At 57.5% G+C, this 22,968-nt stretch overlaps 3 protein-coding genes across 5 annotated transcripts; 2 read left to right on the top strand and 1 right to left on the bottom strand.

Moving 5' to 3' along the window:
- The first annotated feature begins 4,098 nt into the window (after positions 1-4,098).
- On the top strand, positions 4,099-6,976 carry UBE2M (ubiquitin conjugating enzyme E2 M). The gene is made up of 6 exons (XM_036079788.2): positions 4,099-4,381; positions 5,583-5,677; positions 5,803-5,841; positions 5,942-6,045; positions 6,307-6,370; positions 6,457-6,976. The coding sequence occupies exons 1-6, from the start codon at positions 4,273-4,275 to the stop codon at positions 6,595-6,597; spliced, it is 552 nt and encodes a 183-aa protein (XP_035935681.1). The 5' UTR covers positions 4,099-4,272; the 3' UTR covers positions 6,598-6,976.
- A 506-nt stretch (positions 6,977-7,482) lies between these two features.
- On the top strand, positions 7,483-10,520 carry CHMP2A (charged multivesicular body protein 2A). The gene is made up of 6 exons (XM_036079462.2): positions 7,483-7,750; positions 8,564-8,773; positions 9,658-9,837; positions 9,911-10,041; positions 10,121-10,182; positions 10,303-10,520. The coding sequence occupies exons 2-6, from the start codon at positions 8,606-8,608 to the stop codon at positions 10,428-10,430; spliced, it is 669 nt and encodes a 222-aa protein (XP_035935355.1). The 5' UTR covers positions 7,483-7,750; positions 8,564-8,605; the 3' UTR covers positions 10,431-10,520.
- A 743-nt stretch (positions 10,521-11,263) lies between these two features.
- On the bottom strand, positions 11,264-22,656 carry TRIM28 (tripartite motif containing 28). 3 transcript variants are annotated; one of them, XM_078062876.1, is made up of 18 exons: positions 22,539-22,656; positions 19,800-19,857; positions 16,496-16,608; positions 16,162-16,294; positions 14,426-14,561; positions 14,230-14,346; positions 14,030-14,144; positions 13,723-13,869; positions 13,504-13,618; positions 13,313-13,419; positions 13,174-13,210; positions 13,047-13,095; positions 12,714-12,966; positions 12,303-12,622; positions 12,099-12,222; positions 11,924-12,010; positions 11,708-11,845; positions 11,264-11,615 (listed from the first exon to the last, which is right to left on the bottom strand). In XM_078062876.1, the coding sequence occupies exons 3-18, from the start codon at positions 16,544-16,546 to the stop codon at positions 11,439-11,441; spliced, it is 2,106 nt and encodes a 701-aa protein (XP_077919002.1). In that variant the 5' UTR covers positions 16,547-16,608; positions 19,800-19,857; positions 22,539-22,656; the 3' UTR covers positions 11,264-11,438. The 3 variants fall into 3 exon arrangements, with proteins under 3 accessions (XP_077919002.1, XP_035929212.2, XP_077919001.1); XM_036073319.2 differs by lacking the exons at positions 19,800-19,857; positions 22,539-22,656 and adding an exon at positions 16,954-17,599; XM_078062875.1 differs by lacking the exons at positions 19,800-19,857; positions 22,539-22,656 and adding an exon at positions 16,954-17,599 and having other exon boundaries at positions 13,047-13,092.
- Positions 22,657-22,968: the final 312 nt, after the last annotated feature.

Genomic DNA, 22,968 nt, shown 5'->3' with positions numbered 1-22,968 from the left:
TTCCCCTTAGAATAGTACCACAACCAGTCCAGGAATCAAAGTCCACTGGAGGCCCCAGGCCAGTTCCCTAGCCCTCTAGTGATCACTCACATTCCATGGGCCACAGCTGCCGCCAACCCTGGCCAAGTGTGCGACCCCCAAGGGCTCCCCCACACTGGGTGGTGGTCTCTATGAGGAATGTGTTCAGTGGCAAGTCACAGGAAACACAGGTGTTAGCAGCTTCCATGAAAGTACACATGCTGCCAGTGCAGGTTCAGCGTCTTATACACTGGGCTGGCATCTCTGGAACCCTCTAGACTTTTCCCATGCCACTGCCTCTTGGTCTAGTTATCTTACCCTTCCATCCCGTTGTCCAGGCCCTTGACCTAGCACCTCCCCCCACCTCCAACCGGTGGGTACCTTGGGGGTGCCAAAAGCAGGATGAAAAGCAGTGCCAAAGAAAAGATCTTCATGCATCAGGATCTGGCTTGGGACCTAAACCCCACTCTGGGCAGGGGTCAGCCTGCCCTTGGCCTGAGGGGTTCTAAACACAATCTTTTGAGGCTAATGTGTCCAAGCTTCTTCCAGGGATACAGCTGGACTTTGCTACAAGACTGGGGTCCTGAAATCAGGGAAAGAAGATAAGCCAGCCTCGGCCAGAAGCTTCCAATGGTCACCCCAGAGAAGGTGTGTTCCCTGCCTCTTTCCCTCCCCTACTCCACCCCTCTCTCCACCTCCCCCCTGGCCTACCCCCAGCCAGAACCAGGGCCACTCTGGTCAACAGCTCCCCATGTGTAGAGGCACTGCCATGTGGCACAGTCAGGAGGAGGGGAGAGGTCCCCTGGGCCCTATGCCAACACTTACTGTCCTCTCCAACCACAAACGGAACTCTGAGGACCCTGACCTGGGATATACTAATCAGAGGGGAGGAAGGCAGTCACTGGGTCCCTAGGTGGAGGCAAGGAGTCCGATTAAGGAAGGCACACAAACACTGAGGTAGCTAGTGCTGTGAGGTTAAGTACTGCCAGAACTTCATAAATCCTGTAACGGATTTTTTTCAAATCCCGTGTGAATTTTATAATCAGAAACAAAGAGAACAAGAAAGCTCACTCATGTTTTGATCATCTTGGTGTTTGAGGAACAGGAAGAGAAATCTGCACACATATGACTACTTAAGAATTTGAAATTACACACAGGAAAAATTATAACATACATGAAAGGCGTGAGCCATCAGGCCAGGGCCCCATGCCCAAAGTCATAAGTCCACGGACCCACCTGCTGAATCAGTCCTCTAAGAAAAAAACTTGAAGTGATGTGAGAGCCCCCCACGAAGGGCCATTTCTGCAGTTGGCTGGGGACACCCCTGCAAGCCAGGCTGGGGTTTGTGAACCCAAATGCTACCATACTATCAGCAGGGCTGAGGACTTGCAGAGAATGACCACTCAGCCTCACTCAGCCAGAACCATTGGAGGAAGCCAGGAGAGGAACCCCTAAGGCACTGGTCATCTGGGGAAGCTACAACGGTGTCCAACCAGCCTGTCCCTGGATCATCTGTACCTGAGCCCATACTGTTTGCTCCCAAGCACGGCCTCCCCATGCCACATCCATCCAGTTATTCTTACCCCCAACCCCAAGCTACCCAAGTCTGTCCAATTTTCTCCATCCCCCAGCACTGCTCTGATCCCAGCCACAAATCTCTAGCCTGGAGGCCCACAGCACTCCGCCTCCCTTCCCTGCCCGCTTTTGTCACTCCTTTGCAAAACAGACCCTAGCTTCTCAGTGACAGGTCCCAGAGGCTATGCTAATACCCCAGGTGCACTTCCACCCTCACTCTTCACCTGTCATATGCTGCCCGATCCATCCAGGTGCCAGCCCCAGCTTCCCTCAGGACCTTTGATATGCTGAGTCCTATGCTGCCTGCCAAGAGGATGCAGGCCCAAAGGGTACAAGCACCCTCACCACTCAACCACCTGTGCCCCTCTGCCATGAGAGTAACAAAGAAAACGCAGGTGCACCACTTCTAATCCAAAACCCTGCCTCAGCTCAGCCATCCCCTCCTCCCTGGTCCAGGCCCCGTGGCCCCCTTTTCCCAGCATTTTGTTACATGGTTAAGTCTTCCCCACTGACTGTGGGAAAGCCATGAGATCAGACCACAAGAATCTAGCTTTGGCTAGTGTAGCATCACTTGTCCAGGTAACCAATACCCTATCCTCAGATGGACCTTCAACTGATGAGCCTCAGAAACTGGCCTGAGGACGGACACATGGTTTAGGCTGACCAATAGGCAACACCCCTGAGACTCTGGCTGGAAACAGAATGGCCATCCCCCCTCACCTGGCGATGGCGTGTACAACAATAGATAGGAAGAGCAGAGTGGCTGAGAAGAACAGAGAGGAAGGGATAGAGGAAGAGGAAGGCTGAGTCTGGAGGGGCCATCTGAGTCCCGTGACCAGCCACGTCTGAAGCCTAAGAACGCGGGGACGGTTGCAGCGTCAGCCCCAAACGTGAGCTGTTTGAGGTTTCTGAGTCCTCACCCTCATCCTGGCACCTCTCCAGCACTCAGCTCTCGAATCGAGAAAGGATGCTGGGATAACGGCACAACCAGAGGCACGAAAGGGGTGCCTGGGACGGTGGTATTGAGAACGGCAGGGCCTAAAGCGGGAGCAGTTGGACAGACACAGCTGGGATCAGTCCGTGGAGCCCAGGGACGTCAATGTACCCGAAAACCCACAGCGCAGGGACTCTGAGGAGGCTGGGGCCAAGATCCGAAAAGCTGGAGGCGACGAGAGGGGCCGAGATGGACCCCAGGTCGGGTCTGGGAGGGCGTCAGGGCGACTCCCCCGAGGCGAGGACTGCGAGGACTGCGAGCCTGGGCCGGGGTCGACGGCCGAGAGGAGCCCGTGAGCATCCCTGCCCAACCGGACCGCCAAACTACTTCTTCCACAGTGCTCCAGGCGATGGCGGCAGGTCGCCTCGCACACGGAAGGCGACGTGCAGCGGGAGCCGCTCTCGGGCGCAGAAGGGCCGAGCGGCAGAACGCCAGCCGCACCCTCCCACCCGGCTCCGGGCCGCGCGCTCACCCGCCTGACGGTTTCCGTGGCGACAGCCGGAAGTCCCCGAACCGCCCCGCGCCGCTTCCTCCCGCCCGCCGAGGCCCGCGGAGCTGTGTGTGACTGGAGTGCAGGCTGGCCGCACAGACGGCGGAAGGCCGCAGAGCGTCTCCGCCGGGACTCAGGACCCGCTCCGAGAGGGCCCCCGCCCCACGTCCTATCATCCAGGGTCCACCCATGTAAACTCCCAAAGTGCTTACCACTCTCTAGCACAGTACACCTTTTATTTGCTAGTTTACCTCAGCCAGAATCTCCGCGAGCGGGTTGCCTTTGCGATGGGACACCAAGGGCGCTCGACCCCGCACTCTTTGGGCAAAGCCTATGGCCTCGCCCGGGCTCTGGCCCGCCGTGGTCACCTGCCTCTGTGACCTCCAGGGGCAAGGACCTCGTGAGACCCACCCCCGCCGCGGTCTGCACAAGTGAACCGCGAGCGAAGTGACCTGCGTCTGCCCTACTTAAAGATGGCGGCGGCACCGCCCACGCCTGGACCCGCGAGCGTCCCCGGAAATGACCGCGGGACGGCCTGCACGAACGGAAATACCCGAGCGCAGCCGAAAAAGTCTGAATAATCAAGACCTATCGCTGAGCAACGCGGGGCGGTGGCGGCAGCAGCGGCGGCTGCGCAAGCGCACAGCGCAGACCGGGCGAGAAGAGCCGAAGTGGGCAAGCGGCGGAAATATCCGAAGCGGTGGGGCGCCCGAGGCCGTTGCAGACCTCCGCGCCGAAGCCGCTGCTGCCGCGGAAGCCGAGCCTCTTCTAGTACACGGCAGCCGCCACCGCGGCGGCCGCCTCCTCCTTCCCCTCGAGCCGCACCCCCTCGCGGTGGGAGCGAGTGAACAGACAGGCGGCGCGGCCGCAGCTGAGCCTGAGGGGACCTAAGCGGGCGAGGGGGAGGAGGGAGCGGCCGGGTGGGGGCGGGGCCGAGCGGACCCGAGAAGAGCCGAGTCGGCCCGAGCACCGCCGAGCGAGCCCGAGGCGCCGGGCCAGGCCGGAGCCGGACTACGGGAGCCGACGCGGGCCGCGCGGTGGGCGCGGAGCGGCGCGGCAGGCCGGGCGGGCGGCAGCAGCAGCGGAGGAGGCCGCGAAGGCGGGTTCGAGTGGCGGAGGCGGCGCGGGCGGCGGCAGGGGGCCGGGTGGCCGGGGTCCCGGGCCCCGCAGCGGCGGCAGCGGCGGCGGCGGCAGGATGATCAAGCTGTTCTCGCTGAAGCAGCAGAAGAAGGAGGAGGAGTCGGCGGGCGGCACCAAGGGCAGCAGCAAGAAGGCGTCGGCTGCGCAGCTGCGGATCCAGAAGGGTAGGGGGTCGGAGGATGGGGGTGGGGGTCGGAGGTCAGCGCTTGGGGTGGGGTGATGTAAGAGTCAGGAGTGGGATAATGCAGTCACCGGGGGTCAGAGATGTCAGAGATGTGGCCGCAGATGTGGGGTCGGAGGTTAGGGCCTGGGTGTTGGTGTGATGGGGGATCAGGAGTAATGCAGTCACCGGGGGGTCAAAGATAGGGAGCTGAGTATGGGGCACTTAGGATACGGAAAGCCAGGGGTCTTGCATTAGGGATCGAGAATCAGAGAGTCAGGCAATGAAGGGCGAGTAGGAAGCTGGAGACTCCACAGAGCATGGGGGTCAGATTGGAACATGGGTGATAGGCAGAGGAGATTAGGTAGGTGGTGGGCCAAGGATTGGGGATAGGAGTCGGAGAGGATTTAGTGAAGTATCTTGGGGTCATTGGGAATCTGAAAGTGAGATGCAGTGAAGTAAGTTTGGGGCACTGCGATTTGTGGGTCGGGGGGGTCACATGGCAATTTGGGGTTTGGGGTGACACGTGGAGGAGGGAAGAACAGTGTGTGCCAGGGATTGGAGATGGGAGTAGGGTTGAATTTAGATTATCATCCTGGAGGTGCTGGGAATCTTAGAGGCTGATTAGAGGGGTAAGGAATGGGAACTCACATGTCTGAGGGTCGGATGGGTCCCTGAATTTAGGATGACAAGCAGAGGAGAGGAGGGACGGTGGGGACGGGATTGGTGAGGGGATGATGGGGGGCAGGGTCCTTGAGTTTGGGTGGACGGGGGGTAGCAGCAGTGTCCACTAGAAAATGGAGTTCTTGGCTGGAGATCCTGGTGTTTGGGGTAGTTGGAGGCTCTTGGGGGCCACACAGGGGTGGGGGAATTTGGGAGCTGGGTTGGGGGCACCCAGCTGTTGGGTGCTGAGACTTGAGGCTGTGGATTCACAAGAGTTGGAACTTACCCTGGGCCAGGAGATAGAGCATAGCCACAGTTGAAAATGCATGTTTGAAGCGTGCTGTGGATCTAGAAGAGCCTGCATGGAGACTAGGAAGCAGAAAGAGCAGGGAGAGGGTTGGGGCTGTGGGGCACAGCCAGGACAGAGCCCTGAGGGTCCTGGAGGAGGCCATGGGTGCTCTGCTGGCACTTGCACCTGCTCTGAGCGCCCTCCTTTCTCCCTCGCCCTCTCTTTGTTCCCCTTCTCTGCTTTGCAAACCCAGACATAAACGAGCTGAACCTGCCCAAGACGTGTGACATCAGCTTTTCAGATCCAGACGATCTCCTCAACTTCAAGCTGGTTATCTGTCCTGATGAGGTAAGGGCTCAGTTGGACTCCCAGGTATGGGGGCGGTGGGGGGAATACCTTGAGTTGGGAGACCTGGTTCACCTGCCAGGCCCTGCAGGATGGTGTCCTAAGACTTTTTCTCTTTCCCCTCGCAGGGCTTCTACAAGAGTGGGAAGTTTGTGTTCAGTTTTAAGGTGAGTCCCGGGTGGGCAGGGATAGAGGCAACAGCTGAGGCCCGCCCCAGCCAGGCACTGCTAAGGCACCTATCTATCTTCTCTCTTTTCTTGGAGCCAGGTGGGCCAGGGTTACCCACATGACCCCCCCAAGGTGAAGTGTGAGACGATGGTCTATCACCCCAACATTGACCTCGAGGGCAACGTCTGCCTCAACATCCTCAGGTGAGGGCCCTGACTTTAGATTGCACAGGCCTCTGTGCCTTCCCTCCCTCTTGTGGTCTGTGGTTTTCTATCTCTTCATCTCCACATTTTCTTCCTCAAGTCTTGACCTTAGTTTTCTCCCTGGCCTGTCCCGCTGTGTGCCCTCCCCCTAGCCTCTCACATCTGCACTGTCCTGTGCCCTGGGCCTGACCTGTTTAGTCCCAGCAGGCTCTCTGTTGGCCATCCACTCACCAGCCCCTGACCCTGATTCTCTGTCCACAGAGAGGACTGGAAGCCAGTCCTTACGATAAACTCCATAATTTATGGCCTGCAGTATCTCTTCTTGGTGAGTAGGGGTGGGTGGGTGAGGCTGGGGAAGGTTGGCCCTCTCTGCTCTTAGGGCCTGTTGACCCCTACCCATACCGGCCACAGGAGCCCAACCCCGAAGACCCACTGAACAAGGAGGCCGCCGAGGTCCTGCAGAACAACCGGCGGCTGTTTGAGCAGAATGTGCAGCGCTCCATGCGGGGTGGCTATATCGGCTCCACCTACTTCGAGCGCTGCCTGAAATAGGGTTGGCGCACACCCACCCCTGCCAGGGCCACCAGCCCCGGCGTCCCCTGCAAATATTTATTGGGGGCCACAGGTGGGGGGCATGGGGTGGCCGGTGGGGGAACCCCATGCCCTGGCCTTGCCTCCCCTCCCTGCCACCCGCTCCTAGTTATTATTTTTTTTTTTTAACCACCATGTGATTAAGGTCGGCGCTGCCTCCCCCGACCCGCTCAGCAATGGGAAATGAATTGGCTTGTCTAGCCCCCAGCTGGGTGCTGTCCAGCCCCCCACTCTGGGCTCTGGGGTGGGTGGCCAAGGGGACTGGGTGGCTGGGGCTTGGGCACCCCACCCCTCCACCACTGGAGGTCCCACCAGGCTATTAAAGGGGAATGTTACTGCATGGCCTCCGCCTCTTCCTTCTGTGGGGGTGGGAGGGGCAGGTGATGTCCACCAGAGCTCTTACAGCAGGAGTGGCGGGAGATGTGTAACTGGTTAGAGGTGGCACTGGGGCACCCCTCAGGAGGCTACCCAGTGCCTGAAACAGCCCTGGGGGGCAATAGGGGGACAACACCCCAAGCCTCAGGCTGGGTGGGATGAATCCCAATATGTGACCATCGAGGGGCAGGACCAGTAACCACTCACTTCCTGCTTGATAAGCCAGTATAGAGGAAAGTCCGTGCCATCTCCAGCTCTGCCCCCTCCTGCCATGACTGGACCCACCAAGAACCCTCCCTGGTGCTACCAGGTGCCTGAGATCCAGAAACATTAGGGAAACATTGGGGTCCGTCGGATGAGCTGGGCCCTCTAGTGGGTGCGGTGGTGGGATCCGGGACCTCTGGGGTGGCCGGGCGCAAGGCGCCCGAAGATGCACCAACCCAATGGGGACTGGGATTCCAGGCCTGGCTCGGCTGGAACCTATGGAACACCCTCAGGCAGGCCCCAGAGAGACGAAAGCTTGTGCGCATGCGCCTGGATGCCGGCCTGCTCGCGCACGCGCGCTCTTGTCCCCGCCCATCGTTCCGGGTGCCGGTGGGGCGTGTGACGTCAGACCATTTCTTCCGGAAACGGCGGCGACGGCAGAAAGAACCGAGGAGCTATCGTTGGTGGGTGCGCCTGAGAGCCGAGTGAGAGGAGCGTAACCCGGAAGCGGAAGCGGATTCCCGTCCCAGCTCCGGTGAGTGGCCCCTGCTGGGCCGCGGGTCCCGGGTGGGTGCGTGGGCGACGGCATACGAGGGTCTCTTCGCCGGGGTGTCGACTGCCTCGCCCGTCCACGGGATCGTAGCCCCATCATCGAACCACCTTGTTCTCGGTGTGCGGGCCTCCCAACGCCACCCAGGTTGCCCTGAACAAGGCGCCCCATCGCCCATCATCCCGTTCCGGGTGTACAGGGGTCCCCACGGACCCGTTTTTTCCAGATCCTCAGAGCTCACCAGCATCCATCATGTCTTTAGTGTGCCGGGTGCCCCAACTCCTCACAACCATATTGTTCGCACCCAGGTTCCCTCCCCGTTCAGGCCCCCCCCCCTCCCCCGCCAATCCGAATGCTAATTCGTAGGTTGTCAGCTTCAGAATCCCTATATCCACTTTGTTCTTGGCAGGCAGGCCCCCACAGTTACCCTGTCCTTGGCGCTCAGGGTCCACATGCCCCAGTGCATCCTCACACAACCACTTCCCTTCTCAGTCCATCAGACTCCGAGGCCTCACTATGGTCTGGAGAGAGGCTGAAGCCTTGAACCTCCTTTGGGGCACTATGATGAAGGGCTGGGGTGGGTATGTTGTGGATGACTTTCAGATCTTGCTGACCCCACTTGTACCCATGGAGCTCCTTCAGTGTTCCAGGCTAGGTTTTGGCCTTCCATTAATGCTTCCTCTCCCTGCTTACCCCTCTGCATTTTGCAAGCCCCCGCAACTACCCACTTCCATACACGTTGTGACCCTGGCTCTGCTTCTTGCCCTTTCTCTGGGGCCCACACCACTTTGCACCTAGGCTTCACACTTGTCACAGGCCCACTGGTGGGCTCCTGCTACCATGGATTTGTTGTTTGGGCGCCGGAAGACACCAGAGGAGTTGCTGAGGCAGAACCAGCGAGCCCTGAACCGTGCCATGCGAGAGTTGGACCGTGAGCGACAGAAGCTAGAGACCCAGGAGAAGAAAATCATCGCAGACATCAAGAAGATGGCCAAGCAGGGCCAGATGGTGAGCTCAGTTGGGCACAGGCTGGGACACAGGGTTAGGTGCTGTGGTTTGGTCAGGCACTGCTAGAACGGTGGAGCGTGACAGGACACCAACAGGTGCTCTGAGAGAAATTAAGGGTGAGCGGGGCTTCCCTATTTTGGGTATCCAGAAAGGCTGTCTCCCAGGTGATATCAGAGCCACAAACCTTGAGTAATGAAGAGGATGAGCCTGTGACGATCTAAGCAACCACAACATGTCAAACAGATGAGGCAGCAAATGTTCCATGAGGGAGTGATAGGTGAGCTCAGAGTAGACAGTAGGCCACACCAGTTGAAATCATGGGCTACAGTGGGAGCTGAGTCAAAGGATTTAATGCAAGAAGATCAGTAAAAGAAATGGAGACAGTCTGAACCAGTAGGGAGCAGAGCCTGTGACAGGTGACAGAGTTTGAACCTGAGCAGCTGAGTTGAAGAGGTTCCGTTTCCCAGGATAGGCAAGGCAAGGAAGACGTTCAGGGAAGTCGAAAGCTGAGCTATGGATAGATTTATATTTGGGATAAAGTGCTTGAGGTATGAGCCTTTGTGAGATAGAAGGAAAGAAACTTTTCAGCCAGGATAGAAATTCAGGAATAGGTACTGTAAGTCAAGGGAGTGTGACTTTAGATATGGAGGAAAAAGGGTCCCTATATAGAGTGAGCCCAGCCTTCCTTCCAGAGTCTACGGGTGAGAGAGGTAAGTGTACAAAGGAACCGGTGGAGTGGTGACCCAAGACGCATGAAGATGAGGTTGGGAGGAGGGAGGGGGCAGTGACCACATGTAAATCTCTGAAAGCATCAGCTGGAATGGTGCAATGGGAGCAAGCATGTTCCCTTGGCCCACTCCCTGTCACGTTTGTCCACTCCTCAGGATGCTGTGCGTATCATGGCAAAAGACCTGGTGCGCACTCGGCGTTATGTGCGCAAATTTGTGTTGATGCGGGCCAACATCCAGGCTGTGTCCCTGAAGATCCAGACACTGAAGTCTAACAACTCAATGGCGCAAGCTATGAAAGGGGTCACCAAGGCCATGGGCACCATGAACAGACAGGTGCGCCTCTCCTATTCCCCCACCCTCCCCCACAACTAACCCCCAACTAACCCTCCCCACACCCCACTTCCAGCTGAAGTTGCCTCAGATCCAGAAGATCATGATGGAATTTGAGCGGCAGGCCGAGATCATGGACATGAAGGAGGAGATGATGAACGATGCCATTGATGATGCCATGGGTGATGAGGAAGATGAAGAAGAAAGGTTAGGGGACACCAGGTTTGGGGAGGATGGGGATGGATGCACATGCCTGGCCCTCACAAAGGTCTTCTCTCTTCCCAAGTGACGCTGTTGTGTCCCAGGTCCTGGATGAGCTGGGATTGAGCCTGACAGACGAGCTGTCAAGTGAGTGCACCAAACTTTGGGCCCTGTCCCACCGAACAGTCCAGACACAACCCCTGACCCCCCTGCTCCCAGTATTATTCTTTTCTACAGGAACTCTCCTAACCCTCTCTCTCTCTGTAGACCTCCCCTCCACCGGAGGCTCACTCAGTGTGGCTGCCAGTGGGAAGAAAGCAGAGGCAGCAGCTTCAGCCCTAGTAGATGCAGACGCAGACCTGGAGGAGCGGCTCAAGAATCTGCGGAGGGACTGATTGCCCTATACCACCCTGGGTGGGAGGTGGGCAGTGGATGCCCAGCAGTTTCACTGTACTTCTTCTGTAATAAAAGATTGGACAATGGTTCCTAGGCCTGTGTTGACTGGCCTGATGTGGGCCAGGTTGGGGTCCCTTGGCACAGGTCACATACAGGGCTTGGTAAAAGGGCAACTGACATGCATGGCAGAAGACCAAGTGCCAGATCCACTGGGGTGTAGGATAAGGAAGGCTGGATTGCTTCCCAGTTTGTGGTGGGAGTTGACAGGTTGTCTCTCCAGGACGTTCAGGGTTTGGGAGCTTAAGGTCATCTGTGTGCTCTGCTTCAGCACCCTTCCCAAAGCCTCCAGTGCCTTAGCTCAGTGCCTTGGCCTCTAGTGCCTATCACCTCCAAGACCACAGGCTTCCCAGATACCCTGAAGTCTGGGCTCATCTGCCAGGGATCCTCAGCCCACCCAGCCCACTGTGGTGCCATCTGATTATGAGAAATGGTTACACCTGAGTCCTGGAAGTACTCAGGAAGAATGGCCACCATGCAGCATGTATCTGGGGCTACACCCTGCCTGCCCAGAGCAGCCTGGGCATTACCACCTACAGGGGCACCCAAAACCCTCCAGCCAGCATGTGCACCATGTGACCCTCCCATCCATCTGAGGCACTCTCTGCATTGGAAGGGCCAGGAGGGATGCTCTTCCCTACTCCCTGGACACGAAAATAGCTGAAGACGAGTGCCCCACACCTACTCCATCCACCAGGGCACGGTGAGGGAATTGCAGAGACCGGCCCCAGGACCACTGCCCCCCCCCCTCCACAGCCCCAAAAAAGGCCTGAGGAACTGGTGAAGTTTTTATTAAATCCACATAAGTAAAAACCATATCGTGAGGGACTGGGGGATGGGGCCACCAAGAAGTAGGAGCCAGGCCACCAGAGGGGGAGGTTGGGGGGGTGGGGGGGATTTGACAGGACAGAGAACAGAGTCAGGCCGGGTTGGCCCGAGAGGCCACGGGCTCAAGGGCCATCACCAGGACCACTGGATAGCTCCTGGGCACTCAGGCCAGCACCGGGCAGGCTCAGCGGCGGGGGCTCCACCAGCACAGCTGAGAACTTGGTGTCACCAAAGGCCTCGTTCATGCGAGTCTCAAAGAAGCGCTGCAGGCCGATGATGGACTGCACGTCTGCCTTGTCCTAAGCCGGGCAGATAGCAGTGGGTGGGTCCTAGCTCTCACTCCTCCCACCTCCCCTCGCCCTGCCCCCAACCCCATTCCCCCCAGGCTCACCTCTGTCAGCTTGTTGAACTGCTTAAACATGCGGCCCACATCCTGGGCAAACTCCTGGGGGGAACTATAGGGGGGCGACAACTTCTCCTGGAGACGGGCACGGATCAGGGTTAGGTCCAGGGTGCCGCCAGGCTGATCCTGTAGACAAAAGCCACAAGCTAAAGATGAGGCCAGGCACTCTCTCCCCATACCCTCCCTTTAGGTCCCAAGACTCACCAGGGAGAAAGTGGAGTCAGTAGCCAGCTGGTGCAGGGGCCGGCAGGGCTCATGACAGAACAGGGCCAGCAAAACACGCTCACACTTCTATGGACAGGACAGGGGACATCAGAGCCACAGAGGGAGGGGTAGGGCTGCTGAGCAAACTCCTAAGGGAGTGGGCCCCCACCCTCACCTGCTGGTTGGCTGGCGAGAGCTTGGCCACCACACCAGTGCTATCACCACCATCCAGGCTCAGGCTGCCATCCTCCTCTTTCAGATCGGGTAGCACATGGCAAAGAGAGCAACTCCACTCCTCCCTGGATGGAAGGAGAATGAGGAGCTGCAAAGAACCTGGCCCAGCCCTCCACCCTGCACAGACCCCACACAAGCCTCGCACCCTGGCACATCCTGCAGGGCAGGCAGGTGGCAGTCCAGGTGGAAGCAGAACTCGCACTGGTTGCACATGACCAGATCGCCTGGCTTCTGGCAGACACGGCAGATGGTGGCACTGTCATCCAGGGCACCCGGGCCACCTGCTGGGGCTGAACTGCCCTCTGGAGCCACCACCTCCAGACCTGAACTGGTGCTGCCACTGGGTGAGGCCAGGCGTGGGCCCTCAGCACCAGGGCCCTCCGCCAGGGCCATCAGCACAGGCTTGGTCTCAGGGCCCTCAGTGGCAGCAGGCGGGGCTCCGATGGCAGCCTCTGTCTCTTCTTCCTGCAAGGAGGTAACAAGGTAATAAGGTGCTCAGCAGGGTGCAGATCTGGGTGTTCCGTCTCCCACTCACAATCACCTGAGGCAGGCTCACCTTGACTATGGCCATACCAGGCAGAGGCGGGGCCCCAGGGGCCCCGGGTGGAGCAGTCCCAGGCTGTCCAGCCGCAGCAGCTGCAGCACCACGCTCGATGACGATGAGATTATAATCCTCAGTGGTGCTGCCTGGGAAGACCTTGAAAACTGGTGGCTGACTATCAGCCGTGAGATCCAGGTCCAAGCGCTCGAGGCTCACCCGTGGCACCTTGCGCATGAGGCCACTCACCTCGCCCTCACCTGAGCGGGACCTGTGGGTGCGGGTGCAGCACAGGGTCAGCACACCCATCCCTAATCCCACCTGGCTCCACCCAAGGATAGCCAAACTCACCGCTTCACACCTGACACATGGGGCTCTGCACTCGAGTAAGGATCGTCTGCTTGGAAAACATAAAAAGAGACAGCAAGTTAGGGATAAACCTAGAGCACTGAAGCTCTCCCACCTACAAGGCACTCACCTGAGCCAAAGCCATAGCCTTCCTGCACCTCCATGGGCTGTGGGCAAAGCAGGTGGTCCTCAGTGGGCAGGTGTCCCATAGGACCCCGTGCCCCCCCCCCCCCCGCTCCGTACCAAGGTTCCTCCGCCCCCCCGCTCACCTGGCTGCTGCCAGAGCCCTGCTTGCTCAAGGGCCCTGGAGCCCGAGGAGGGGCCATGGACGTAGGGCCTGTTGAGTTGGTGCCAGGACGCTCTGCCACGATCTTGCCTGCAAAAACGAAGTAAAATCAGCCTGAGATGACCCAGGGTCTGGAATAGTAGCAATATGCAGCAGGATAAAAAAAGAACACACCAAAAGCCTCTGCACTCTTGGTCCAGGCATTGAGGTCCCACTGGAACTTCATCTCGCCATGTGGCTCCACAGGGTCCACAATCATCTTGAGGGCCCGATGCAGCTGAAAGTAGATCTGGAGATGGAGTAGTACATGAACACACAGAAAACAAACAAGGCTGCAGGGTGCTGAGCAGCACCTGCCTGGAACCCACCACCTGGGTGCCCACCAGCACACACCAGCTTCTTGGAGAGCAGCAGGGCCGTGTTGTTGTCACTCTCCAGAGCCCATGAGGCAAAGCGCAGGATATGTTCCTGGTGCTTCTGGATCTTGGTCATGGTCCAGTGTTGTCGCTCCAGGCGCTCCTGCTGCCCTTCAGTCACCTTCTGCAGGTAGAGCGGAGAAAGCAATGAAGAAAAGCAGACAGCAAGGATGGCATCAATAGCCAGGCAGAGGATGCCAGTCCCCAAGACCCTCCCACCATAGATGGGGTCTGCAGCCAGCAGATGGGACCCAGAATCCATTCCCCACCCAAACAGGGTGTACCTGGGCATCGTTGACCAGCACACGGCCCCGCTTGTTCAGTTCCTTCATGATCTGCAAGATGGCCATCTTAACATCCACCTGCACACGCTTCTGTACATCAGACACCTGGCGGATCCTGGAGGAGGGGGGCAGGGTGAATCAGGTCAGGAACATGCTCCCCCAGGACTGCCCCCAACTATGGCCCTGGCTTCCACACTTACGAGCTGCGAACCTCCTTGGTGTTCTTCTGCAGCGTTGCATGCTTGTCCCCGAGGCGCTTCACCAGCGAGGCCAGGAGCTTGCGCTGGTTCCTCACTGCATCTTCCAGGAACTGATATCTGAGAGCAGACAAAAGTGGGCCTGGGTGCTGAACATGGGAACGAACAGGCAGCACCCACCAGCATCCTCAGTACTCACTGGTGGTCCTTATGGGCGTTGAGCTGGCAGTCCCGGCAGGTGAGGGTGTCACAGCTCTCGCAGAACAGCACGAGGGGCTCATGCTTGTGCACGTTGCAGTACACTGTACGCTCACCATCTCTTGACTTGGCTGGCCCTGAGGAATAGAAACCGTGAGTCTGAAGCTCATCCTCAGCTATCTCCACCTCAAGTAGTAAACAGAACTTGAGGCCTCATTTCCTGCCTGTCCTGCAAGCCTGGGCTGTCTGCTAGGAAAACTCAAGGGCCCTGCAGCAATGTCCAGGAAAAAGCACGGGCCTTTAAGACCAAACCCTTCCTTTCAAAATACTCTGCCCCAAGCCTGACCCAGACAACGACTCCCTCCTATCAGCTTGTGACCTGGATAACAAAGTCTCAAGACTTTGGCAGAGACCTCCCACTTGCTGTTCTGTCTACTAGAACCTTCCCCAGGTGGACACTCAGAAGAGCTCCTCCACCTTGAAAACCCCCACTGGGCTCGATTCCTCCTCCACTCGCAGCAGGTTCTGTCCAGCAGAGAAGGGAACTCTGGCTATTGCGGCATCCAAGCACAAAGAACGTTTGCTCGCTGGCACAGAGGGAAAGCAAATCAGGGACTAGAGATACTGTTCAAGCACAGCTTCCTCAGAAGCCACGCCTTGGTGACCTCCCCTCTCTTGAATAAGAGAAGTTCACAGACCTCTTACCACCCAAAGGCCTACAAGGGATCCAGGCTTTGCAAAGCCTTCTGAGGATAGGAAACGTGAAATGTCAGACCAAAATCCTCATAAAGGTGTCAGATCTCCTCTCTCTGAGGGGAGAGTTCTGGTACTTACAGTAATACCGCCCAAAGACCAATACACCACCCCGCCCCCAACCTGTCACCGTTACAAAGCTGCTTGAGACCATCTATCCCTCTTTCCTACCCAATCCCAAGTACATCCTGGCTACACCGTCCCAGCCCAAGACCTATGACTGAGACGCAAATCAGCCAGACCATGGGTCCTCCAATATCGCCCCCCTCCTGCACTCTGCCCTGTGCCTGAACCCAGGACCTCCTACAAATCCCTGCCCTTTGTTCCTGATTCCTCATGCCCCCACAGCTACCACCTCCATCCTTATCTTCCTGCCAATGCTATCCTCTAGGACTGAAAAGCAACAGTTTAACTACCAAAAGGACACTCATAGAGTGTTCTGGAACTAAAACCAGGATAAACTCAGAAAACTCCCAAGCTCTTTTCTGTGCCACCACCAGCACTTACAGAAAAGTCTGCAAATACCAACCTGAGCTGAACTTTAAAACACGTAAGACCCAAAGTTAAAACACTTCTAAGACTCACTCTCCGTGATGGCCTTGAGGGCCCTTGCCAGTTATCAACACAGTGGTCCAGAGGCCTCATTTTCTCCTACAGAGCCTTAACCAAGTTGCCAGGGAACCCAGGCCCGCCCCTCCACTACTGGGGCTTATCACCTGTGTGTATGTCTTTGTGTGTGGGGGGGGGGTGTCTTGCCTGAACCCTCAGTGCACCCCCACCCTATGGCCTTTTCCCTCCCACCTGGACCCACAGAGACTACACACCTGAGCCCCAGACTCCCCATTTCTAAGTTCTGCCCTCAGACCCTTCAGGTGGTACCCTCCAAAAAAGCTTCCCTGGACCCATCCATCATTTGTAACTAGCACCATGAACAACGGAGGACAAACGACAGATAGCCAAGGCTCTCCCCTCTGCCTTGCATACCAGTGGAGCGCACGGTGTGGTCCTTCGTGTACTTCACCCGCTGGTGTGCCTCCACACACGTCTCACACAGCGGCTCAGAGCACTCCACACAGTAGCTGGTGGCAGGGGCATTATCCTCACAGCTAGTGCAGCACTGATGGGCAAAGGCAGAGTAAGAAGAGACAAAACCGCCAGACAGGTCCACATCTGCACCCCAAATAACACAACCTAAAGCAAAGTGTAGCCTTTCCCTAGTGTCTACAGTCTGCCCAGAGCCTTGTAGTGTGAGAAGAATAAAGTCTGGAACTAGTACCGTGTCCCGAGGCTTCTTAGGGGTGGCTGGGGCAGGACGTACCTGATTTGCATCCTGCGAGTCTGTGGCAGCCTTGCTGCCACTGTCACGCATAAAGTAATTCTCCACAATGTCTTTGGAGAAGCATTGCTGCTTGCACACCGGACAGTCCACCACTGCCAAAAACAAACAAAAAAAGTAAGACTGTTGCAAGTTCACCTCCAAGCTATAACCCATCCCCCGACTGAGCCCAACCTTCATCCCAAAGAGGGCCAGATCCTCTCATTAGGAAGCAGGAACCCCAACCCTTCTTTGATCGCACTTGAAGCGGACACCCCATCTCAGCGCCCAGCCCAGAACCCACTGCCCATACCCGATCCGGCCACGCACTATCCGGGTGCCTATCCGTCTCGCTCAGGCGATCCCCCACCATCGCCATGCTGGGAACGGACCCCCAATACCCACGCCGAGTCGGGATCAAAGGGTGGGGGGATGGGCCGCCCCGGCCCGACCGTACTCACCGGCGCCGTCGCCCGCCGCGCCGCCATCCCCCGAGCTGTTGGCGGCGGCGGGCGCCGGGGGCCCGAGGCAGGCACTGCAAGCCGAGTGCAGGCAAGGTAACAAGCGAGGCTCCCTCTCGGGGCGCAGGCGCTCCCGGCACACACCGCAGTGCTCCAGCAGCTCCAGCGCCTCGCCGCCGCCCCCCGCGGGCGACGAGGCCGAGGCCGAGGCCGAGGCCGAGGCCGCGGCCGACGAGGCGGCGGCGCGCTTTTCGCCGCCAGCAGAGCCCTCGCCCGGGCCCGGGCTGCCCGAGGCGGCCGCCGCCGCCGCCGCCGCGGAGGCCGCCGCCGCCGAGGCCGCCATTCACACGCCGCCGGGGGCGCCCAGGGGGGAGGAGGGGCGCGGGGCCCGCCGCGCAGGCGCAGACGCAGACGCACTCGCCGCCAACGGCTGGGCCGCCGCCGCCGCCGCGAGGCCGAGCGCCGCCACGCGCCGCCTGGGCTACCGCCCGCTGCGCGGGGGGCGCTGTCGAAGCCCGGCCGGCCGCCGCCTGCTAGCCTCCCGCCGACGACGACCGCGCTTCCTCTTCAAAGGCCGCCCAGACACCGCGCCACGCGCCACGCGAACAACCGCTCGCCCGCGCGCCCGCTCGCAGAAAGAGCCGCGGCCGGGGGGCGGGACAGAAATAACTGGCGCCGACGCCGCCGCGCAAGCGCGCTGGGCGTCTTGCGCCCGGGGGCGGGGCCCGGGCCGAGCGCCCCGGGCGAGGCCGCGAGTACGCACGCGCCTGAACCGGGTCTTCCTACCTCCGCCGACACCGCCTCGGCGCCGCCTGTGCGGCAGGGGCGGGGCTATTGACATCACCGCCGCAACATTGTACGCGGGCGGGGCGCGCGCACCTTTACTAGCTCGCGCTCGCCCTCAGGCCCCAGCCCCTGGCCGCCGTACTGCGCAGGCGGGTTGGCAGTCCGGGCCACCACCTCAATCCCCGCCCCTTAGGCCAAGGCCGGAGACGCCTCTGGGCACGGCGTCTGCCTGCGCCGGGGAGAGACGCTGGGTCCGGAGAGAGAGGCGCAGGGTCCCCGTCCCAGGAGGACGTCCCCTTCTGACCCAAGTGGCTGACTTTGGGGTTTTAACCGTTTTATTGTTTAACAAGACAAACACTGAAACCTGCCTAAAGCAAATAAATTCCAAGGGGCTCCAGAGCAGCGAGTCCTGCTGCCCCACAAACGACCCCTTCCCATCTTTTAGGCAGCCGCGGCGCTGACTTGGATGCTCTTCCGGGTGGGCGAACTGAATGAACGTCAACAGTGGGTCAATTCTAGGGAAGGAGGCAGGGTCGGGGCGCGGGGTGGGGAGGGGGACGTGAATCCCGTCGGAGAAGAAAGCAGAATCTGTAGGGAGAATCCTATCTGAGGGAGGAAGCAAGATCCGTGAAGAGAGGAATCGGCCTCACTTGGAGGCGGGATCTGGGCGGGGGGCGGGGGAGTCCTGTCTGAGGGAGGAAGCCGAATGTCTGGGGGGAATCCTGTCAGATGGGGAGAACGAGGCCTGTGAGCGGTGGGGGCGTCCTGAGAGAAACGGCCTTTTTGTGGGAATCCTGAGAGGGAAGCAGAGTCCGGCGAGAAGCCTGGGGGCTGGGCAGGGTCGGTGGGGGGGGGAGGGCCGAGAGAGCAGGCCTGTCCCGGCTGGGAAGCAGGGCCTACGGCGGAGGCGGACAGCTCCTGTTTGATCCTGTTTGAGGTGGGAGCGGAGTCTGGGAGGGGATCGCGTCTGAGGACACTAGGCACGAAGAAAGCCCGAGGGAAGCGTGCCTCGCGGCTGGTCCTTGGGGTGGGCCTTGGCCCCTTTTGCAGGGCTCCTTGGTGCTGAGATCTCTAGTTCAGGACAAGGCTAAAGGGGACAGTGGGGGGGGGGTCAGCTTTTGAGAGGATGCTTAGAGCATGCTGGCTGGCGAGTCTGGCCCCAAGACCCTACTCCGCGTCTCTGGATCCAAACATAAAACCTGTGGGCTGAGCCGTGCGCCCACGCGTAGGGGCGGTGGAGGCGCGTCTGGCCCCCCTGGGCGGGGTGTGGCCTTTGTTCCCGAAGGGGGCTGGGGGCCCGTGGGGCTTTGTCTCTGCGCCAGCCTTTGTTCCAGCCCCGCCGCAGCCCCCAAAACCGGGGGCCCGCCCCGCCCGCGGAGTCGAGGCCGGCCTCTCCCCGCCCAACCCACCCACGGGGTCTGCGGGGCCACGCCCCACCGTTGAGTGGCCCGCCCCCTCATGCTGCTCCCCCAAGGCCCTGGCCTCAGACCCTTGCTTCCTTTCTCTGGTAAGTGGGCAGGAAAGTTGCTAGTGCATGGGGTGAGGTGTGGCATCCATTAGTGATAGTTGCTGAGCATTTTCCACAACCCCACCCCTCCCTGTGCCCCAGATCACAGGCGAGGGGGCAAAGGAACTAACATACCTACCCAAACCTCTGGGGCAGACACTAGGGTCAAAATAAGGTGATGGTAAAGACTGTAGGAGTGGACTCTCCCGGAGGACTACCTCCAAACGCCTGTGGGTCAGGGTGAACAACTGCAGAGGGCCTGACCAGGCACCGAGAGAGCAGTGAAGTGAGGGGTGTCAGATAGCTGGAGGGAGCCTAGAGGTTGCTCAGCAGCTAGGTTGGGATGGGTCCTCCAGATTGCCCCTGGTTATGGGCCCTTCAATAGACTAGCAACTGACCCTGTGGTTTCAGCGGCTCATGCTTTTCTCTCTAAACAGTACCTCCTTCCTCCTGGGCCCAGTACTTTCTGTCCCAGTATATGGCAGCCACACAGTCAGGGTATAACCAGGTGCCAGCAGTAGGCCTTGAAGATTCCCTCTACCATCTTACTTACCAGGTACCAGGCCACTGCCAGTTCCATTCACCAAATGTCTGCATCAAGTCTTCCGGAACTGCCAGGACAACATTGGGGGGAGGAAATCAACTGGGAACCAGGCTCAGGCAGACTAAGAGAAGCACAAGGGGGCACCCCAGGACAGGTGGAGAGAGAGTAGGCATCCAGGTGGGCAAGACCAAGGCAGAAATCTTGCTCAGATGTGTATGGCAGGACATGGGTACATCTTGGCTCTGTACCCTCAGTAGGCGAGACCAAGTAGTCAGTGGCACCTTCTATTCTCATCCTCTGTGCTCCTTGCTCACCCTTTCAGCATCTTACCCTTCCCAGTCCTGGACCACTGGAAACTGTCTATATTATGACCTTGCAGACAGAACTCAAGGGATAAAACAAGGTGTAAGAGTCACTCAGACTGCACCCAGGCCAGCCATGGCCTACCCACTGCTTCTTTTGAGCACCGACCTGCCAGCAGCCCTCTCTCTTTTCCCCCAAACTCAACACCTGCACCTGGCTCTCCCTGGAAACTTCAGGTGTCACCACCAAAGCCACTTCCTGGGGAGGTCTTGTGGCTGCTTCACTTCAATCCCTTTCTCCATCATCACAGATTCCATTTGGGAACTGGGCAGTTGTGATAGTTGTACAACATCAGGAATGTACTTAATGCCACTGAATTGTATATTTGTTGTTGTTGTTGTTGTTGTTTTTAGAGAGAGAGAGAGAATGCAAGCAGGGAGGGGCAGAGGGAAAAGAAGAGAGACTCCTAAGCAGGCTTCACGCTCAACACGGAGCCTGACTCGGGGCTTGATCTCACCACCCTGAGACCATGACCCAAGCCAAAATCAAGAGTCAGATGCTCAACCAACTGAGCCAGCCAGGAGCCTCATGTATATTTTAAAATACAGTTGACCCTTGGGGCACCTGTCTGGCTCAGTTGGTAGAGCATGCTACTCTTGATCTCATGGTTGTGAGTTGGAGCCCCAAGTGGGGTATAGAGATTACTTAAAATCTCTAGGGGTGCCTGGGTGGCTCAGGTCATGATCCCTGTGTTGGTCGTGGGCCTCCCTGCTCAGCAGGGAGTCTGCTTCTCCCTCTCCCTCTGCCCCTCCCCCCGTTCATACTCTCTCTTGCAAGCTCTCTCTCTAATAAATAAAAAAAATATTTTTAAAAAAATCACAAGGAAGAAAAAAATACAGTTACAGTACTACACCATATTTATAAAAAAAAAAAAATTCATGGGGCGCCTGGGTGGCTCAGTCGTTAAGCGTCTGCCTTCGGTTCAGGTCATGATCCCGGGGTCCTGGGATCGAGCCCCGCATCGGGCTCCCAGCTCTGCGGGAAGCCTGCTTCTCTCCCACTCCCCCTGCTTGTGTTCCCTCTCTCACTGTGTCTCTCTCTGTCAAATAAATAAATAAAATCTTTAAAAAAAAAAAAATTCACATATAAGTAGACCACACAGTTAAATCTCATGTTGTTCAAGAGCCAATTGTAGTCAAAATGGATTATGCTTTGTGTATTTTAACACACACATAAAAATCAGATTTTTTTAAAAAAGATTTTATTTATTATTTATTTGACAGAGAGAAACAGCGAGAGAGGGAACACAAGCAGGGGGAGTGGGAGAGGGAGAAGCAGGCTTCCTGCTGAGCAGAGAGCCTGATGCGGGGCTCAAACCCAGGAACCTGGGATCATGACCTGAGCCAAAGGCAGATGCCCAACGACTGAGCCACCCAGGCGCCCCTAAAAACCAGATTTTGATGAGAACCCTGGTCTGTCCCTGCTGATCTCTGACCTCACCACTTGGCTCCAGCCACACAAGCCAACCTGTTTGTTGTTCCTACCTCAGTGCCTCTGCAGTTGCTGTTCTTTCTACCCAGAATGTTCTTCCCCACTGCTTTCTGGCTGGTTCCTTCTCTTCCTTCACATTTCAAGTAGAGAGAATCAAAATTGTTTGGGCGCCTGGGTAGCTCAGTTGGTTAAGCAACAGCCTTCGGCTCAGGTCATGATCCCGGAATCCTGGGATCGAGTCCCACATCAGGCTCCTGGCTCAGCGGGGAGCCTGCTTTTCCCTCTGACCCTCTCCCCTCTCATGCTGTTTCTCTCTCTCAAATAAATAAATAAATAAATAAATAAATAAATAAATAAAATCTTAAAAAAAAAGAATCAAAATTGTGCTCACTGCTGCATCTACTTTGCCTAACCCAGGGCCTGCCCCATAGTAGGCACTCAGTAAATGTGCAAAAGGACAAAAAAGAAACAAAATGGGGGCATCTGGATGTCACAGTTGGTTAAGCGTTCGATTTGGTTTCAGCTCAGGTCGTGATCTCATGGTCCTGAGATTGAGACTGGTGTTGGGCTCTGTGCTGAGCATGGAATCTACTTAAGATTCTCTCTCCATCTCCCTCTACCAGTCCCACTCATGCTCTCATCCTCTCTCTCTCTAAAATAAATAAATAGGGGTGCCTGGGTGGTTCGGTTGGTTGGGCGTCTGCTTGGTGGGGAGTCTGCTTCTCCCTCTCCCTCTGCTGCTCCCCCTGCTTGTGCTCTCTCTCTCTCTGTCAAATAAATAAATAATCTTAAAAAAATAAAATAAAAAAGGAAACCCAGGATCCATTAGCACTCACTCCCCTTTCACTCTCCCACCAGCCCCTGGCAACCACTAATCCACTGTCTGTTTCTATGAACTTTTTTAACCTTTTGATGAAGGTTTGTAATACAGAGAGAAAAACATACACATCATACCTACAGTGAGCACCATGAGTCTCATAGCAAAAACTGGAATGTGTCGGGCTCCCAGAAGTCCTTTGTGCCTCTCATAGCCACTGCCATCCTGACTTCCACCACAGACAAGCTTTGCTGGTCTGTATGTAGAACAACACAAGGTTTGCATGTCAGTGTCTGGCTTCTTTTCCTGAGTGCACATTTGTGTGGTTGTGTATGGCCTTGGTTCCTTCTATGCCCTTGTTGTATAGGGCCTTATCACACAAATACCCTACAGTTTGGTTTGTTTTTTTTTTTTAAAGGATATATACAGTAGCATCCTAATTTTCTTTTTAAAGATTTTATTTATTTGACAGAGAGAGACACAGCAAAAGAGGGAACACAAGCAGGGGGAGTGGGAGAGGGAGAAGCAGGCTTCCCGCTGAGCAGGGAGTCTGATGCGGGGCTCGAT

Source organism: Halichoerus grypus, chromosome 15 (assembly GCF_964656455.1).
Source record: "Halichoerus grypus chromosome 15, mHalGry1.hap1.1, whole genome shotgun sequence".
NCBI classification, from domain to species: Eukaryota; Metazoa; Chordata; class Mammalia; order Carnivora; family Phocidae; genus Halichoerus; species Halichoerus grypus.
This window is presented reverse-complemented; position numbering and strand designations above follow the sequence as displayed.

What these genes read in the sequence shown, in the direction of transcription:
- CHMP2A (XM_036079462.2), top strand. Translation starts at nt 8,606, where the DNA reads ATGGATTTGTTGTTTGGGCGCCGGAAGACACCAGAGGAGTTGCTGAGG. An exon ending in TGGCCAAGCAGGGCCAGATG is followed by an intron (nt 8,774 to 9,657) that starts GTGAGCTCAGTT and finishes TCCACTCCTCAG; the next exon opens with GATGCTGTGCGTATCATGGC. An exon ending in GAGGAAGATGAAGAAGAAAG is followed by an intron (nt 10,042 to 10,120) that starts GTTAGGGGACAC and finishes TCTCTTCCCAAG; the next exon opens with TGACGCTGTTGTGTCCCAGG.
- UBE2M (XM_036079788.2), top strand. Translation starts at nt 4,273, where the DNA reads ATGATCAAGCTGTTCTCGCTGAAGCAGCAGAAGAAGGAGGAGGAGTCG. An exon ending in GCAGCTGCGGATCCAGAAGG is followed by an intron (nt 4,382 to 5,582) that starts GTAGGGGGTCGG and finishes TTGCAAACCCAG; the next exon opens with ACATAAACGAGCTGAACCTG. An exon ending in GCCTGCAGTATCTCTTCTTG is followed by an intron (nt 6,371 to 6,456) that starts GTGAGTAGGGGT and finishes TACCGGCCACAG; the next exon opens with GAGCCCAACCCCGAAGACCC.
- TRIM28 (XM_036073319.2), bottom strand. Translation starts at nt 17,296, where the DNA reads ATGGCGGCCTCGGCGGCGGCGGCCTCCGCGGCGGCGGCGGCGGCGGCC. An exon ending in ACCAAGGAGGTTCGCAGCTC is followed by an intron (nt 14,145 to 14,229) that starts GTAAGTGTGGAA and finishes CCCCTCCTCCAG; the next exon opens with GATCCGCCAGGTGTCTGATG. An exon ending in GCCCTGCAGGATGTGCCAGG is followed by an intron (nt 12,223 to 12,302) that starts GTGCGAGGCTTG and finishes CCTTCCATCCAG; the next exon opens with GGAGGAGTGGAGTTGCTCTC.